Source organism: Magnolia sinica, chromosome 15 (assembly GCF_029962835.1).
Source record: "Magnolia sinica isolate HGM2019 chromosome 15, MsV1, whole genome shotgun sequence".
Taxonomy (NCBI): domain Eukaryota; kingdom Viridiplantae; phylum Streptophyta; class Magnoliopsida; order Magnoliales; family Magnoliaceae; genus Magnolia; species Magnolia sinica.
In genome coordinates, this window is record NC_080587.1 from 71,062,678 (window position 1) to 71,079,092 (window position 16,415).

A 16,415-nucleotide genomic window follows, 5' to 3' on the forward strand; every position below is an offset into this window, starting at 1 on the left:
TAGGCTTCGGTTCAATCCTTTGAGCCAAACCAAGCCCAGCTCAACTTAGCTCAGCTTGACTTTACATGTACATGTTTTGTCCTATAAATATACCCTTCCAATCCTCAGGCCACAGATGCATCTTGAATGTAGAATGTTGGTTTCATTTTTCTAAAAATGATATATGATCTAAGTGCATGTCATCTTGTAACTTTATTTTTACATGTTGCTAATTGGATGATTTGGATCATCCAATTAGTATGATTTTTTTGAGGGCAGCCTATGAAGAGTGCGCTGGAAGTAATGAATGGTCCAGATAGGTAACCATGCACCTAGCCCACTAGATCATTGATCTTTTTCTAGATGTCTTTTTTATGCATGTGTGGCACCTGAACATTCACCTGGGAAATAAGGATCTAATCAATTTGGACCCCTGCCCTTGGTCAACCTTTTTTTTTTTTTTTTTTTTTACTCAGACTGGGCCTACTGCCAAAGGCCCATCTACAACCAGTCTCTCTCTCTCTCTCTCTCTCTCTCTCTCTCTCTCAAAGTGGGACCCAAAATGATCAGAATTGCTATATGGGGCCACTCATCATTATTGAAGTGGGCCTCTCTCTCTCTCTCTCTCTCTCTCTCTCTCTCTCTCTCTATCTCCTAGAGGGACCCAAAATGATTAGAATTGCTATACGGGGCCACTCATCTTTGAAGATGCCTCGAAATGCAAATGTCCCACCACCAGTGGCCTTGTCAACCGTCAATCGAAAAATGAATTATTGGTAAACACCAGTAAGTGCAAGTAAAACCATAAATTTTCATTACTCTATCAATTAATGCAAGTGCAAGAGAATTGTCTTAAGTGGGGTGAATTTTGGAGAAATCCCTCAGTCCTAGAAATTTTAGTCCATGAAATTTAGAGAATTATCTTCCCTCTTGCAGTTAAGAATTAGCTTCTCTGGTGAGTTTTCCTTCATTTCTATATAATAAAGATAACGATCATGATTACGTATTCGAGGTAAATTCATTTCTATTTTTTTTTTTTAATTGGTGTATTTTACTGTGCTTCACTTTTAAATGCCCTATAGTATATCTTGGTTTTAATGCTATTGTAGTAAGGCCTAAGGGGTCATTGGGATGCGTGTAAAGTCCTTAAATTGTAAAGGGATTACTAGTAATCTGATTACAAGGCCTATTTGGATGCCAGTATTTGCCTATAAAGGCTTTACATGTTGTAAACATATTACAACTTTTAGCTATAAACAGATTACAACCTTTAGCTATAATCTTAAACCTGGTAAAAAGCCATGTTTTATATTATCGGTGAAGTCTTTACAACCAAAAAGACATTATACATGTTAGAACACAATGGTTAATATACATTCATGATATGTGGGGCCCACTATAATGTGTATAGTACATCCAATCTATCCATCATGTACTTCCCTTGATGCTTTCTTATGGCCTTAAAAAATAGCTCACCCATTATCAAATGGACCACACGAGGGAAGGATGGGACGTCCACCATTAAAAACTTCTAGATTGCATTTGAGGCCCACTATAATGGGTGGAAGACATCCAATTCGTTTTGTGTGTGCATGCTTTAATGCCCTCTAAGGGCCCTAAAAAAATTACGTCTTTGTTATGTGATTTTTGCAGATTTTGGAAGATTTACTGTCCAAGCTCTCTGGTATTAATACATGCTTTATTCATTGTAAACACTTTATAGGTTAGCCAAACACACAATCTATTTACCTGTAAATAGATTACCACTTAAAAGCCAAACAAAATAGCATGTAAATTGATTACACCGTAAATTCTTTTCAGGTGTAATGTGTTTACAACTAAAAAGATTACAAGTATCCAAACAACCTTGAAAGATTTTCTTTAATGTATATTATCCTTTTTCAATGTGCATACTCATGATCTGATGTTGAGAACCTTTCAAAATGACTAAGACCCACCCATACTCCTTAAGCAATCATCCAATATCATGTCAACATTGTGAAGAGCTACATCGGCACATCACTGGTTGTAAACCAATTTTAGATTGGCAATGAACTACATACCAAAAAAAAAACTCTATGAGTGATTTTGAGAGTCATAATGACATTATTGAGGAATGTCTTTATCAAAACATTTTTACTTTTCACTTTGAGCAGCTAGCAATAATCTTTTTATAGAATTTTGAAAATCTATTTCATGAAGCTAGTAAGGAAATTGTGAGTCATGGGTACAAGACCCTTTGCACTTAGTGCCGATGCACCTTACCTGGCTACAATATAAATCCGCGAACTTAATAGAAAAGTAAATTCATGTATTACAGATACAACCCATATGATGCAATATATTAGAATAAAAATAATAAAGAGTTTTTTTTGATAGGTCTAACATGTGTGTAGTTTGCTTTTAAAGCTACACAAGCCAATGCATATCGCTTCATCGAAGGCTAAGAAGGTTGTTGATTTTATTCTATTCATTAACTTCTTTTGTGAAATTATGTATTGATGTTTTTACAAACTTAAGATTGCCATTAACCAATAAAGCGCCTATAGCCCCTAAAAAACCTTCATGGCGAAAAAATATTGCTTGAACTTGACCTTGAGACCTGAAAGAGGAAACAAAGAAGCTTGTGAGAGAATAATCTGAAGAGAATAACAATATAGGGAAGAAATGGTGTTTGGATGGTAAATTGAATTGGATTGTGATATATTAATTCGAAAAAAGTAGAATTGAATTATGATTTCTTCAACTCTAGCTTAGAATGGCATCACCCTTGCTTTGATCACCTCTTCTACATTGGATTGGGTAGTTGATATTAAAATGAACCATATTGACCTTAGTTACAACTTTAATTGAACCACATGTTATGGTAAATAGAAGAATATGTCCAATGCCAAAGAAGAAGGAAAAAAAAGAATATATTGAGGGAAAAAATTAAAAAACTATATTTAAAGATCATGAGTGAATCAAATTGCACACATTCAGTTTAGTAAAGAGAATTTCCTAGCAAGAAGTAGCCCTTGCATTAGGGTTACATGAATTTCAAGTCCAATGTGAAAGTAATATAACTTTAATTTGGAAGAGATTCTTCAATATAAATGTAGAAAATGAGTTTTTTGGTTTTTTGACTTTTTTAGACTACAAATTGTAATTCAATTTTGATCGATAGTCTGGTGGAAGAAATGGAGACGTGCCTTTAGAATTTTATGTAATCGTCGTATACCATTCAAACTGAAAGGGAAATTTTATAGAATTAATGACTTTAAGACCCGGTACTTCATGGGACAAGATGTTGGGCAGTTAAAGAGCAAGATGTCCATCAAATGAGTGTAGTTGAAATGAGATTGTTGTGATGGATGGCTGATAAAGACCCAGAATGATAGAATTAGAAATGAACAAATCCAATGAAATTTAGTAGTACCAATAGAAAATAAGATGAAGGAAAGTAGACATAGATGATTTAGTCATGTGCTATGGGAACCAAGAAATATGCTAGTTAATAGTGAGTTCATACAATTTAAAGGCTTTTAAAGGGCAAGAAAAAGGTCCAAAAAACCATGAATGGAGATAGTAAGAAAAAACTTGATGACTTATGATTTAATTAAAGTTTTGATCATTAATAAAGTGTAATGGCAGAAACAGATTCATGTAGCTAACCCCAATTAGTTGGGATAAGGTTTAGATGATGATGAAGATTGGTATTATTAGCGTTTGTTGTTTAGGGTCTGTTTGGACTTCAAATTGCAATTGACTTACAACCCAAATTGGAGTTGAGAGAAATATGTGCAACTTAGGGGCTACTTCCTTTTGATTAAATTGAATGTTTGCAATTTAATTCACTTGGCCCATTTGGCCGGTCGGATTGGAAGGGATTGGATGGTATTGGACGGGATTGGAAGTTAAATCCCGGGATTGGCTGGGCATGCCAAACAGAGTCGGTGATCTGATCCCAATCCCATGGGTCTTAAGACAATCCACTGACAACACCATCATTACCTTTAAATCCCATCCAATCCACCCTAATCCGTTCAAATTTGCCTGGGACGTGTTTGGTCCGAGGGATTGGAAGGGATGGGAAGGTTTAATCTCGGGATTGGCCGGGCCTGCCAAACAGACTGGATATAGCAATCCAGGGATATAGCAATCCCATGAATCTCAAGACAATCCACTGACAACACCATCATTACCTAGAAATCCATGCCATCCACCCTAATACCATTCAATCCCTTCCAATCCACCTGGCCAAACGGGCCCTCTATGCATCCAAACGCTACAACTTTGAAGTTATTAGCAGTTCAAATTCTTACCAGTGGCCAATCAAATTAGAAATGTTGTCCATCACGCTTGCCACCCCGCGAATGTAAGATCCTCCAAAAATGATCCTTCTAACCCCTGTGAGCTTTGCTACAAGGTAGGAAATCTACAATGCACAGATCAGGTAATATTAAAACATGATATCAATCATTAAAAAAAACACATAAAGAGAACGGCTGAGATCCATCGTGCTCATCAAAGATGACCAATTTAGTGGGTCCTATATGATAGATGGCCCACTGTTGAAAACACACCAAACGAGTAATCCTAACAATGGGCTTTCCTAATGAATGCTAACCATTAGTCTCTCTTCTTCCTTTAAAAAAAAAAAAAACCTATGGTTGGTAAAGATAGTCCATCCACTGAGATTTTTTCATCCATGTGTGATCCAAGGATATTACGAGGGTGGTCTAAAAGCATCACATATGATATAACTAATTTCATTTCCATAGTACAAAAGAGGATTCTACCAATCCAAACAAGTTACCAAACAAGGGTTATTCACTGTCATACTAGGCTGTTTGGCACCATAGATTCGAGGGGATTTCAAATCCCCTCAAAGAGAGGGTTTGAAATCCAAGGTGAAAGCTTGGATTACATTTAAAATCATGTGTAACATGTATGTCTCTAGACTATTAATCTATTGGTCACATGGCCCACTAATGATATCCCAAAACAATTAGATTGTTGATTGCATCGCTATAGTTACTTTAATACAATGATCTGCGCCATCCAAATATTGTCCACGTAAATCAACGGTTAAAAATTATTGGTTAGTCACTCAAATGTGATCTTGTGCTTGTGGCCCATCGAGACTTGAAATTTCATCATTTTCGGGCCAAGTACATATTTTAACAGGCTTATTACAACCATTGTGTTAAACATTACATATGTGCACTAATTAGAAATACTAAAGTTAATTTAGCAATTAAATTCAAACCCTCATAAATATATTATACATAACTACTTTTGGATTTAAGGGGATTTTAATCCAAGGTGCCAAACATAATAGGAGGATTTCAAATCCAGGGGTTCCAAATCCACACTCCCAAATAGACCATAAAACTTTTAGACTTGTCCCCTCTTTTTACAATTTGATCTTGATTTGCTCTACATTGTTATTGAGTTGACTCGGTTTTGGATAATATTTAGAACCATACTTCCATAAATGTATAGTGACCAGAAAGAAATGAGTAAGGTTAATTACATGTGTAATGTTGCATGTGAAAGAATTAGAGAGGGAAGCAGCAATATCCTCAGCTTTATAATCATAGAGCTTTGATTTAAATCCAACCTTTCCAAAGCTAGCAGCAACTGTTGTAGATGGAAAATCAACCTGTGACCATGAACGAAAAATCTCAACCGTTAAAATCTCTAGAAATGAAACAACCTTTCCAAAGTTGATCAATGCAATTTGTTTGCTGGGCCTTACAATTACAGACCAATATAGGCCATTGACTATCACAACAACGTACAAGTGTATGGGATGATGAGTAACCTGTAACTGGCAAATGCTTGGTAGATGTGACACACGTGCTAGATCCGGACCGTTCATCTGTAGGACCCTACTATGGTGGGTCATACCGCAAAAATTTACACAAGATGCGTAACTACTGGCCGTTGGTTGTACTTTTTTCTACTACCCAATTGTAATGGTAAAGTCGTCCAATCGATGGTTATGATCACTAGACTGGTCTGATTTTCGGAACATGCCTCATCCATGGTAAAGGCCAACAGATGAGCGGTCCAGACTCTCTACACGTGTGGCACATGTATGGAAATGGAGTGCTAAATAGACACGTACTTTAATTATTTTTAGACCATGGGAGAAATCCTGTTTGGAGTTTTTGGAGTAGGATTCTTAAACCCATACCATGAATGGCTTGGAGAAGGCTACTGGTTTCCTGAGTCAATGACCAACCCAATGACTCGGACTGACTCTTCTGGTTTCTTGAGTCAACTCGCAATTAGGCCGAGTTATTCTCTGTTCTCAATATTGACTCAATGGTGGCTGGGCTTGGAACTACTAGCATGGTTCTGGGCTTGGACCTCACATGAATGGCCTAATCAATTTGTGGGGCCAGGCTCGGGCTAAAGTCATTTTATGACCCAACTATGGCTTTATATGTGCGTATTATATTCTGTAAATATGTTATTCTAATCCTTAGACAACCATCTATTTTGAATGTGAAATGTTAGATTATTCCACACATCCAATGATTATATTAAAACTACGTGTATACACTTCGTTCCGCTTCGCTAACGCTCGGCTAAGTCTTGAACCTTCACGCTGACCGTTCGCTTTCTTGGAAGGGTCCTAGCTACGCCATGCGTTCAATACCAAAAAAGCCTCTGGGGAGCTGCAGGGATGACAAAAAGAGGGCGCTTTCTTGTGTTGCACTGAAAAAAAAGGTTTGAGAATCTATGAAAGGACATCTACCGCTAAGGAAGAATTCAAAGAAGTCCATTACTGAGAAGTGGTGATCTCATCTTGTCTTGCTTGCTGGGAGAGAGGAAGCTCTCGAACCACCTTTTCCAGCCAGATAGCGGAGAATCACTAACAAGCATCTTAAAACTATTGTAATGGTGGCCCACTAATGATTGGATCTTTCCAGCTCGGACCTAGCATCGGGCGTGGATTTCAATCTCGGGCCCCGACATCAGGCCAAGTTCAGGGGCCCAAGCATTGGTCTTACAGGTAGGGCTGAAAGTTGAGTGGTTTCAACCCGATCAACTTGTGACCGACCCGACATTGGGTTGGGCTTAGGCAGAAAGTATCGGGTTCGGTCTCAGGCTTGAGTTATACAAACACCAACCCGATAAAACTTGGGTTGAGGTCTTGGGTTGCTTGACCCAACTCAAACCCAATTGATATATATACGAGTGTGGATCGTTTGTGTTGAAGGTACAGGAAATTCGAGTACCATCGGGTTTCATTGGTCCATGCATTTCCGAAGGCTCAAGCTAACAAGATATGCTAGATTTCTCTCCCAAATAGATTGAGTGCTACACGACACGACTTTTAAAGAAGTAGTTGTCCTATATTTTAGCTTGTTTGTTTAGAAACAAATAAAAAGTTCTTTACAATAAATAACTATGTATATAATTAATAAAATCATAGGCACAAAAAATAAGTCGTGTATTGAAAACATAATAAACGGTTGTCATAACGAAAATATTAGCATATATCCACCCGACCAACCCAACCAAGCCCACTTGGGTTGAGCTTGGGTTGAGAATTCCCAACTGAGGTTGGGTTGGGTTGGGTTAGGGTTGAGGTATAAGAACCTTGGGTAGGGCTAAGGGTTGATCCTTAACATGAACCAACCCCCCCAACTTTTAACCATACTTACAAGGTCAGGTTGGGCAGTCCAGCCTATTGCCACCCCTAGTACTGAGTCAACTCAGGGTGACTCGACTGAATCAAGGGTTGACTGATGGACTTAACTGAGTTTAAGTTGACTCGGACGGGTCACCCAAGATAGTTGGCGAATATCTATGGTACATCATCAACACTTGTAGAACAGGAGTAAATATTCAGTAGAGAAAACAATACCTTAGGATATCCAATTCCACCATAAATATCTCCAATGGTCAGGTCCAATGCATGGCTATCTCCCTTTTGGCTTAGCTCTATGAAATCATCAAAACTGGAAGAAGGATATATACAGAGTTAAAGATATAAAGAGAATCCGTGGACAGCCAAACGCTTTTTCTAATTATTTTTATTTGATTTCCTGTAGAACTGAATGATTACAACAATGCCATGTTACTAAAAAAGTGTTTAAATCATAATTTAAAAACATAAAAACTCTAGTCAACTTGAGTTCACTCGGTCTGAGTTGTGTCCAGTTGACTGAGTATGCAAGCTGATTTGACCAGTCATGCCTATACACGAGTCGAATTGAGTCAAGCTTGGCCGAGCTCGGCTCGGCTCGGCTAGCTGGCTACCCCAGCTTGAATTCGGCTTGGCTCGGTCCTCGAGCCTGACTGGGCAGCTCGATCAGCTCGGGCCAACTCAAGTCGGGTTTGAGCTCTCTTTTGAGCCGAATTCGAGTTCAAGCCTACAAGCTAAGTTCGAGTTTAGGTTTTATAGTTATACACACACACACACACACACACACACATACACACACACTAAGTGAACATGATCTTTCGAACTGAGTCAAGTTTGAGTCAATTTCCGAGCCAAATCGAGTCGAGATCGGTCTAGCTCGAACTCAAATTTCGAGCTAAAAAAATCAGCTCGACTAGCTCAAACCTAGAGCAAGTCGAGTAGAGCGAATTAATTGAGCTAACTCAGTTCGTGCACAACTCTAGTCACGCCGAGTCTGAACTCAGTCAAGCTCGCCAATGAGTTTCACATATACTCGGCTCAATTTCTGGGCTAGTCAAGTTGACTCGGCCGTGTTAATGAGTTGGGCTGATTTTTGTATGGCATCCAAACAGGCCTAAAGGATTTTACCCCATTGCTGAGATGTTTTCCCACCACAGCCCAATCCACCCCAGACCCACCAAATGGGCGGTTAGATGAGCAATGATACCCCCACTGGATGATGGGTCCAAGTCATCAACAAGTTTGGATGGTCCAACACTACTTCCAAGTGCACCCACATTCTGGTCAAAGTAGCTAAGGGTGCATTTGGATGCAATATCTAACTGAATTGCAATTTCCTTCACTAGCATTCGCATGGAAATTATCCAAATTACAATCATGTTACTTTCAAGTTGGCCTTAATAGGCTACCAACTACAACTTCGCCACAGGCATTATTAAACTCTAGCATTTGCAACTCAATTAGATTGTGTGTCCACACACAGCCTAAGTTAATATATCACTATAAAATGGTAAGCATACCTCTCACACCCAGTTAAAAACCTCGCGAGACCGGAGATGGTTCCGCCGCCTAAATTCGTTCCTGTAATCAGTTTAAATTCCCCGTCGCCAGTCACCTACACCCGGTTGGAAAATAGAAGCATGCATTGTATGCTTGTTAAGAATTCATGTGGGATCACTAATGAGAATTAAGTGGTCCACATATAGCCACTGGACTTACCATATTCAGAGCGACGCTAGTGCCGACAATGACCAGAAGGTAAGGAAACAAGTCATTTCGATCGATCGATATGAATGCGCTCCTTCTCTCCGATCGTCGATAAGCTTCGTTCGGGACGTTCTAATCATAAAAAGCGGTTTATGCAAATGACCACAAATTTTAATAGTTTCAACTGAATGATTAAAATTGATTAATAGGAATTGATTATCATCACGTGGGCCCACAAATTCGAAGAAATCTTTCCAAATTGTCCAGTGTTCCCATATGAGTTTGGCCCAGTTGATGAGCTGACCAGCCTTCTTTTGGGCCAGATTATTGAGATGGTGGGGCCCACTTATGCACGGCTCCGATATCCTGCAGGTGTGCTAGGTTGTAACCATTGATCACACATAGAGGTGCATGTAGGATTACTGAGGCTCGAGGCATAGTAAATGAAGACCTCATGTGCAGGATTTTCAGTGGGCCAGATCGATGTCAGTCTCAATCCGCTCCATTAACCTTTTAGGCCCAAGGAAGTTCTAAACGGGCCTTCAATCGGGCTTGTGCCTGGCCTTCAATCGATATGTCATTAATTCAATACTAGAGCTGGGTTGTTAATGTTCAGGCCCAGTATAGATCCATGGGCCATCCTAACTGGGTCGGACAGGGTTGGCCCAAGAACCTACAAAAGTCCACAAGACCAGCCTGGCTGTGTTATAGAAATGACCATAAAAATCAAATAAAATAGGTAAGGTAGTGTTTGGATGCATTATCAAATTGAATTGCAATAATCTTAGTTCAATAAAAACACCTTGCTTGCTATTCATATTTAGGGATTAGGCTCCAAATTGCCATTACATTACTTCCAATTTGGTATTGAAAGGAACCATAATTGTAATTTGAGAGCTGATTCCTCATTGAAAATATTATAGGATTTTGGTGCACATCCAAACGCAGCCTCATTGTAAATATTATAGGATTTTGCTGCACATCCAAACGCGGCCCCATGATGAAATTTTCTCCATTAACCCATGTGGTGCATTTGGATGATCCATTGGATCCAAGTGTAATAATTCAATTAAATATAGTGGGCATGGCTAAATGGTGATAGGTCTTGCAACGGACTGGGCGGCCCGCCTTAGCTTGGTCCATGGGTCCAGGTAAGGCGGCCCGCCTTACCTGATCCATTTTATCCGGGCCTGGCCCAGCCCAGCCAGATTTGATATGTACATGTTCTGTCCTACAAATATCATCCTCCAATCCTCCTTATGCAACATTTGCATCTTGTATGTGGACCTTTGATTTCATTTTTACATGTTGCTGATTGAATGGTTTGGATCATCCAATCAGTATGATGAGTGTACTGAAACTAACCAACGGTCCAGATAGGTGATGTGGATGCCAAGAGTCAAATGCAACAAGGGCTGTCAATGAACTATTGGATTGAGATATTGCAATTGAATTCAGTTGAGCATCCAAACGTGGCCTAAAACCTCATAAGTAAACTTGCATTAGTGAAAAGCTCAATGATTTCAAAGGCATACCTGTAATAAGAAGTTAGCCCCAGATACAACACTATCTAGTTCATCAACATTCTCAACAGTAACATCTAACCGTTCTTTGAAGATGTCCCCAAATGCATATGCCCCACCACCAGTGGCCTTTTCAGCCGTTGATATTGGTAAACATCAGTTAGTGAAAGTGCAAGTACAAAAAACGTAGCTGTTAAGTGGGGTGAATTCTGGTACACGTGTTGGAGATCTGGGCCATGCATCATATGGTACTCTACGTGAAAATGCCCTGTCCCAGGAGCCATGCTGATCGACTGTTCAGGTGGGCCAGTGATGCATGTTGAGTATGGCCGAATGTGATTTTCTGACCGTCCGTCCAATTTCCTTGTACACGTGTGGCCCACCTGAAGAGTGGGTGGGCTTGGCCATGTTCTTGGTTGACTTCAGCCAATGATTAGCCTTGATCTCACACACGTGCCATCTTGGCACGTGTGCCAACCTAGCCCAATCCCACCTCTAATTACACTCCTGCATACAAAAACAATAGAGAAACTCTCGGGTTATTTGCATGAGGATACAGCACACGTGCTAACCTGGCATGCATGAGAGAGATCCGGCCGTTCATTAGGTGGGGCCCACCACAAACATTCGATGGCTGAAAAAAGAACTGTTAAATTTGGGCTTGGGACTGGCCTATTTATTTATCCAGTCAGATCCAAGGCCCAGACCCATTCGACGTGCCTGAAAATGAGATCGAAGCTGAGCTTTCTGATCCCCTAAAAACTGACAAGTAAGTGTGGCCCATCGAAAACTAGATGAGTGATCATGAAGATGAACGGGTATGAGTGTCTTACCCTAATTCTCGCATTTTCCACTGATGATTCCACCATTCCTACCCAAAATAAAACTAAAAGTTAGGAATGCATATTAACCTAAGAACTGCCTGAGAAATTTTATTTTGTCAAAATTGTCAAGAATCAGGTTCTGGTAGGGCTTGGGTAGACCCCTTTATCATTGGTTTTCTCAAAAATTATTTTCTTTTAATTAATTTTTTTAATAGTTATTAGATGTAACCTACTTTCTAAGACCATTTTTCCTTTTAAAAATAAATAAATAAATCTCTTTCAATCTAGGTGCCTTTCAACTTCTTTGTGCATTCATGTCATGTCATGGTGGGATTAGGACACACACTCTCTCTCTTTCTCTCTATCTATAAATAAGGGGGTGGGTTCTTAAGGTTTTCATGGAAACAAGAACTTCTCTTTTCATAGCACATTTTTCTCGGTTCTCTCCATGCATATGAAGGTGTAATAGTAGTTTTAGTGTTGGGTTTTTTTACAGCTCATGCACATTGTCAAAATCATATGCTGTGCAATATTTCTCAGAGATAGCACGTTGGGAGCCTACTATATTGATAGAATTTGCTAAGGGGGGTGGACCATATTAAAGAGAGTGGTTGGATTCATCAAACGATTGTATTACTACATTCGCAATCGCTTCAATAGATGTATTGTTCTTTATTTCTTGATTTATTATCGTTTGAATTTTTTTCATACCCTATGCTTATAACATCATTTGGTAGCATGGATTTGAAACTTTGGATTTCTGGCCTTAGGTTTCAAATCCTAAATTTTTTGTTGCATTTGGTAGCATGAATTTTCAACATCTTAGGTTTCGGAAATTAAGTATGGGTGGTTAGATTTTGACACTAGATTCTTGAACCATTATATATATATATGTGTGTGTGTGTGTGTGAGAGAGAGAGAGAGAGAGAGATAAGTTAAATGGTCTCAAACATTTTAAATGACATACATGTATGTAAATAAAATCATTATTGTATCAAACCAGTGGTAAAAGATTTTGTGCTTAAAACATAAAGAAATTTCAAGTTTTAAGGGGTTGACAAAGTGGGCCCAATAATTTCATTAGTAAAATAAAATCTCATATATATTTTTGTGTTGTTCTCATTTTTATTATAGCGTGGTTTACATAATCATTTTGCATGTTTTATTTTTATACAAGTGCATTATTATAATGCAAATGCTAGTGATATTATCCAACAATGTGAATAAAAGTGAACACCATAAAGAAAGGGGAAGAGACTAACTACGATAGTTGGAGATTATTGAAAATAAAATTTACAACTTTGCTTCTTCTTCCTCCTTTTTATTTATTTATTTATTTAAGTTTTAATAAAAATTACAAAATATTTTTAATTTTAAATCTAGTTGGAATTGAATCCAAGATTTTTAGGGGTGCAAAACATAACCCTAGGGGCTTATTTGGGTGCCACTTAAAATGATTCATCTCATTTTAGTTAATCATAATTATATATTAATGATTATGATTTATTAGCTATCAAGATTATCTTTAATCAATACAAAAAAAAGAAAAATGATCTCTAATACATCATTACCATTAAGTTTAAATATTAAGTTATGATAATATTTAAAAAAAGAAAAAGATTGCATACCTTTCCCTAGAAGCCTGGATTGAATGAAATCCAGGCACTCATCCAAATGATTCCTCTCGAACTTCACAAATCGTAGTACCCCACCAAGGACCGGATGGTCCCTCTGATCACCATCGTTCAAGAGCTCTTCATCTCTTGAGAAATACGCCAATTTGATAAGACTTCCTGCCACCACAGACCCAATGAAATCAATTTGAAGTTTGGACACATAACCATAGTTCTAAAACTCGGTGACTCACTTGAAACTCGGCAGGAATCAACTTAACTCAGCAAGAGCAGAGACTCCCTGGTTTCAATGTTAGTTTTGCACCATTCAAAAAATGGTGGTGACCCTTCAAATGTACAAATGACATGGTTATACAACAATCAAGGCCGTCCAAATCTCTGACCTGGCTGTTGGAGCATAACTGTCTGTGGAGATGAGAAAACCGAACAACCGAACAACCAGCTGTCTGTGGGGCCGAACACTGAGAAAATAACATTGATCATCTGATATTTCTGTTCCAATTGGAGATGAGAAAACCGAACAACCAGCTGTCTGTGGGGCCCACCATGGCATGCATATGGCATCCAATCCATTCAGCTAAGTTTCCCATCAATAAAATTGGACACCACAAAAAAGAATGCAGATCCGACCATCATATGGGCCACCACATGAATTTAAATATTTTTTAGTCGTTCTGCATTGGTATCTTTGGTGTGCCTACCAGATGGCTAGATCAATATTATTTTATGGGCATCCTTTTTTCACATGGGCAACCTTCCAAGACGAGTTGGATTCTAAACACACACACACACACCACAGTGGGCCTCACAAACTGCTATTTGCTCATTTTTCTACTCTACAACTGGTTGCAGTGGGACTATATATATATATATATATATATATATATATATATATATATATATATATACACATACATATCCTTATTATTACTACTAATATCTTCAATTTAATTATCAAATAGCGAGTCAAGTAAACTCAGTTAAGACATGAGTCGAGTCGGAGTCCAGTTTTTTTTTTAATTTTTAATCCATAGATCTAGAAATTAATAGACTAAGAAAATGTGGTAACAACCATTACCAAAGTGCAATTAAACAAAATGAGAAAGCGGGAAAACCTCCTATGTCGAGTGAGAAAAGCTGAATATTCGTAGGCTGATTGGGGAGAAGGATTGATGGATTTTGCTCTTCAGGAGTCTCTTGAATTTTAGCACCATTGAAATCCAGCTGATGTTTGTTTGTTGAGTTTGAATTTTGGGCCATTTCTGCAGTTGAGAGAAGAATCCTATATAAAAAAAAAAAAATCATTATGAAAATTATTAGTGTTAGTGAATATTTTATAAGAGTATCAATGTACAATGTATTTAATCAAAAGAAAAAATACATAGTTTTAAGAAGAATAAAAAATCTTCTATCTGTACACCTAGTGGACACCACCAATCAGGATACAACATATCCCAAAAATCACATCGATCTAACAATTCTAGTCTTGTGATTGAAGAATCCTCACCCCTGTTTCTTGAAATAGGTTTATTAGTTTTTTTGTTTTTTTCATTTTTAACCGTCCAACAAGTTCCCACAGATCTGATAGTTAGATAATCAAATAATCTCAATTTTTGGCTCATGATACATCTAAACAAGAACCATAATTTGTGCACTTTAATTTGAATTAATTGTGTACAGTGTATACAATTTCTAAGTATCTGTATATCATCCATCGCCCTTCACTAGAATAAGCAAAATATTTAAGAGGCCTGCTAGGTTATATTTATGTTGTAATGCAAGATGATATTTTAAGACTTTAGTCCTTGTCTTTGAATTCTTTTTAACGATTAAAACCATTTATATGATGTACCTTGTAAGTAGATGAAGGACGGGGATGGACGGTAACAGTGTCGCGATCAAGATGAAGAGGCGATCTAGCAGCACACGTGAAAACATGGTTTTATGGCACGTGTTGGAAATGGGACTCGCAGTGGAAAAAATCATGGCCGGAAATCTAGCTGTTCAACGCATCAGTGGAGGTAAGTGGGTATGAACCGTTAGAAAAATTCCAACCATTCATGTGATTAGAGAATTAAGGAGAGATGCGTGGAGCCCTTTGTGACGTGTTCATAAAATCTAATCCGTCGATCATGTGTGTTACTTGATTTTATCCATGAGTTCGAAAAATCAGGTCGATCCAAAACTCAGGTGGGCCACACAATGTAAATAAATTCATGCCTAAAACCTCGAAAACTCATGGTGTGGCCACCTAAGTGCTGGAATTTTCTGATTTTTGCAGTGTTCATTCATCCTGATGAGGTGAATCCTCTAAACTGATTTGATGGCATATAAAAATCACAGTGGACCCCACACATAATCTGGAAGGTTTCAATGGTGTCCCTGTGTGTGGGACACCTCAATATTGGATGGACCTGATTTTTTGGACCCAAGTAGAACATGTAAGGGTGCACATCATGGACGCGTTGGATGACATGCAGACATCAATGTGGACCCCACACATCACGTTGTAGGGTTAAGGCTTAACCTACAATGCACTGTAGAAGGTCCGAGCTTGAAAAATCTCTCTACACTACACTAATCTTTACAAGAGATTCCTACTTACCGATTGTGGGTTCTGTATGAAGCTGAACGAGAGAGAGAGAGAGAGAGAGAGAGAGAGAGAGAGAGAGAGATTGACGGCTGATAAAAGCACAACGAACATTTATACCGTTGGAGAGCTCCCGAGAATCAAGATCCTGCCTCATTAGGAAAAGTATATGACCCTCCACCCGAGAATATGAACACTGTACTCGGGTGTTCAGTTTGTACAATTACTGATAGTGATTCGGTAATCTAGACCATTGGCCTGTTGGGTCCCACCTTGGATGGACGATATGGTTGAAAATCACGGACTCGGATTCGGTAGTGACCCCTGCAGTACCGAGTTTAGTACTAGGGAAGCAGATTGCATACTGCCCACGCCTGGACGCAAATGGTCCAGGCAAGGCCTCTGTGGGGCCCACCGTAATATATGGGTTTTATCCACCCCGTTTATACATTTTTTTTCATATCATTTAAGGATATTATTTCAAAAATGAGGCATATCCAAGACTCAAGT

General features: G+C 38.6%; 1 protein-coding gene across 1 annotated transcript; it reads right to left on the bottom strand.

Moving 5' to 3' along the window:
- Positions 1-2,196: 2,196 nt before the first annotated feature.
- LOC131228014 (pantothenate kinase 2-like) lies at positions 2,197-15,953 on the bottom strand. The gene is made up of 11 exons (XM_058223829.1): positions 15,921-15,953; positions 14,431-14,597; positions 13,310-13,474; positions 11,691-11,728; positions 10,870-10,986; positions 9,347-9,466; positions 9,148-9,242; positions 7,847-7,940; positions 5,498-5,626; positions 4,284-4,396; positions 2,197-2,581 (listed from the first exon to the last, which is right to left on the bottom strand). The coding sequence occupies exons 2-11, from the start codon at positions 14,573-14,575 to the stop codon at positions 2,446-2,448; spliced, it is 1,152 nt and encodes a 383-aa protein (XP_058079812.1). The 5' UTR covers positions 14,576-14,597; positions 15,921-15,953; the 3' UTR covers positions 2,197-2,445.
- Between the last annotated feature and the right edge of the window lie 462 nt (positions 15,954-16,415).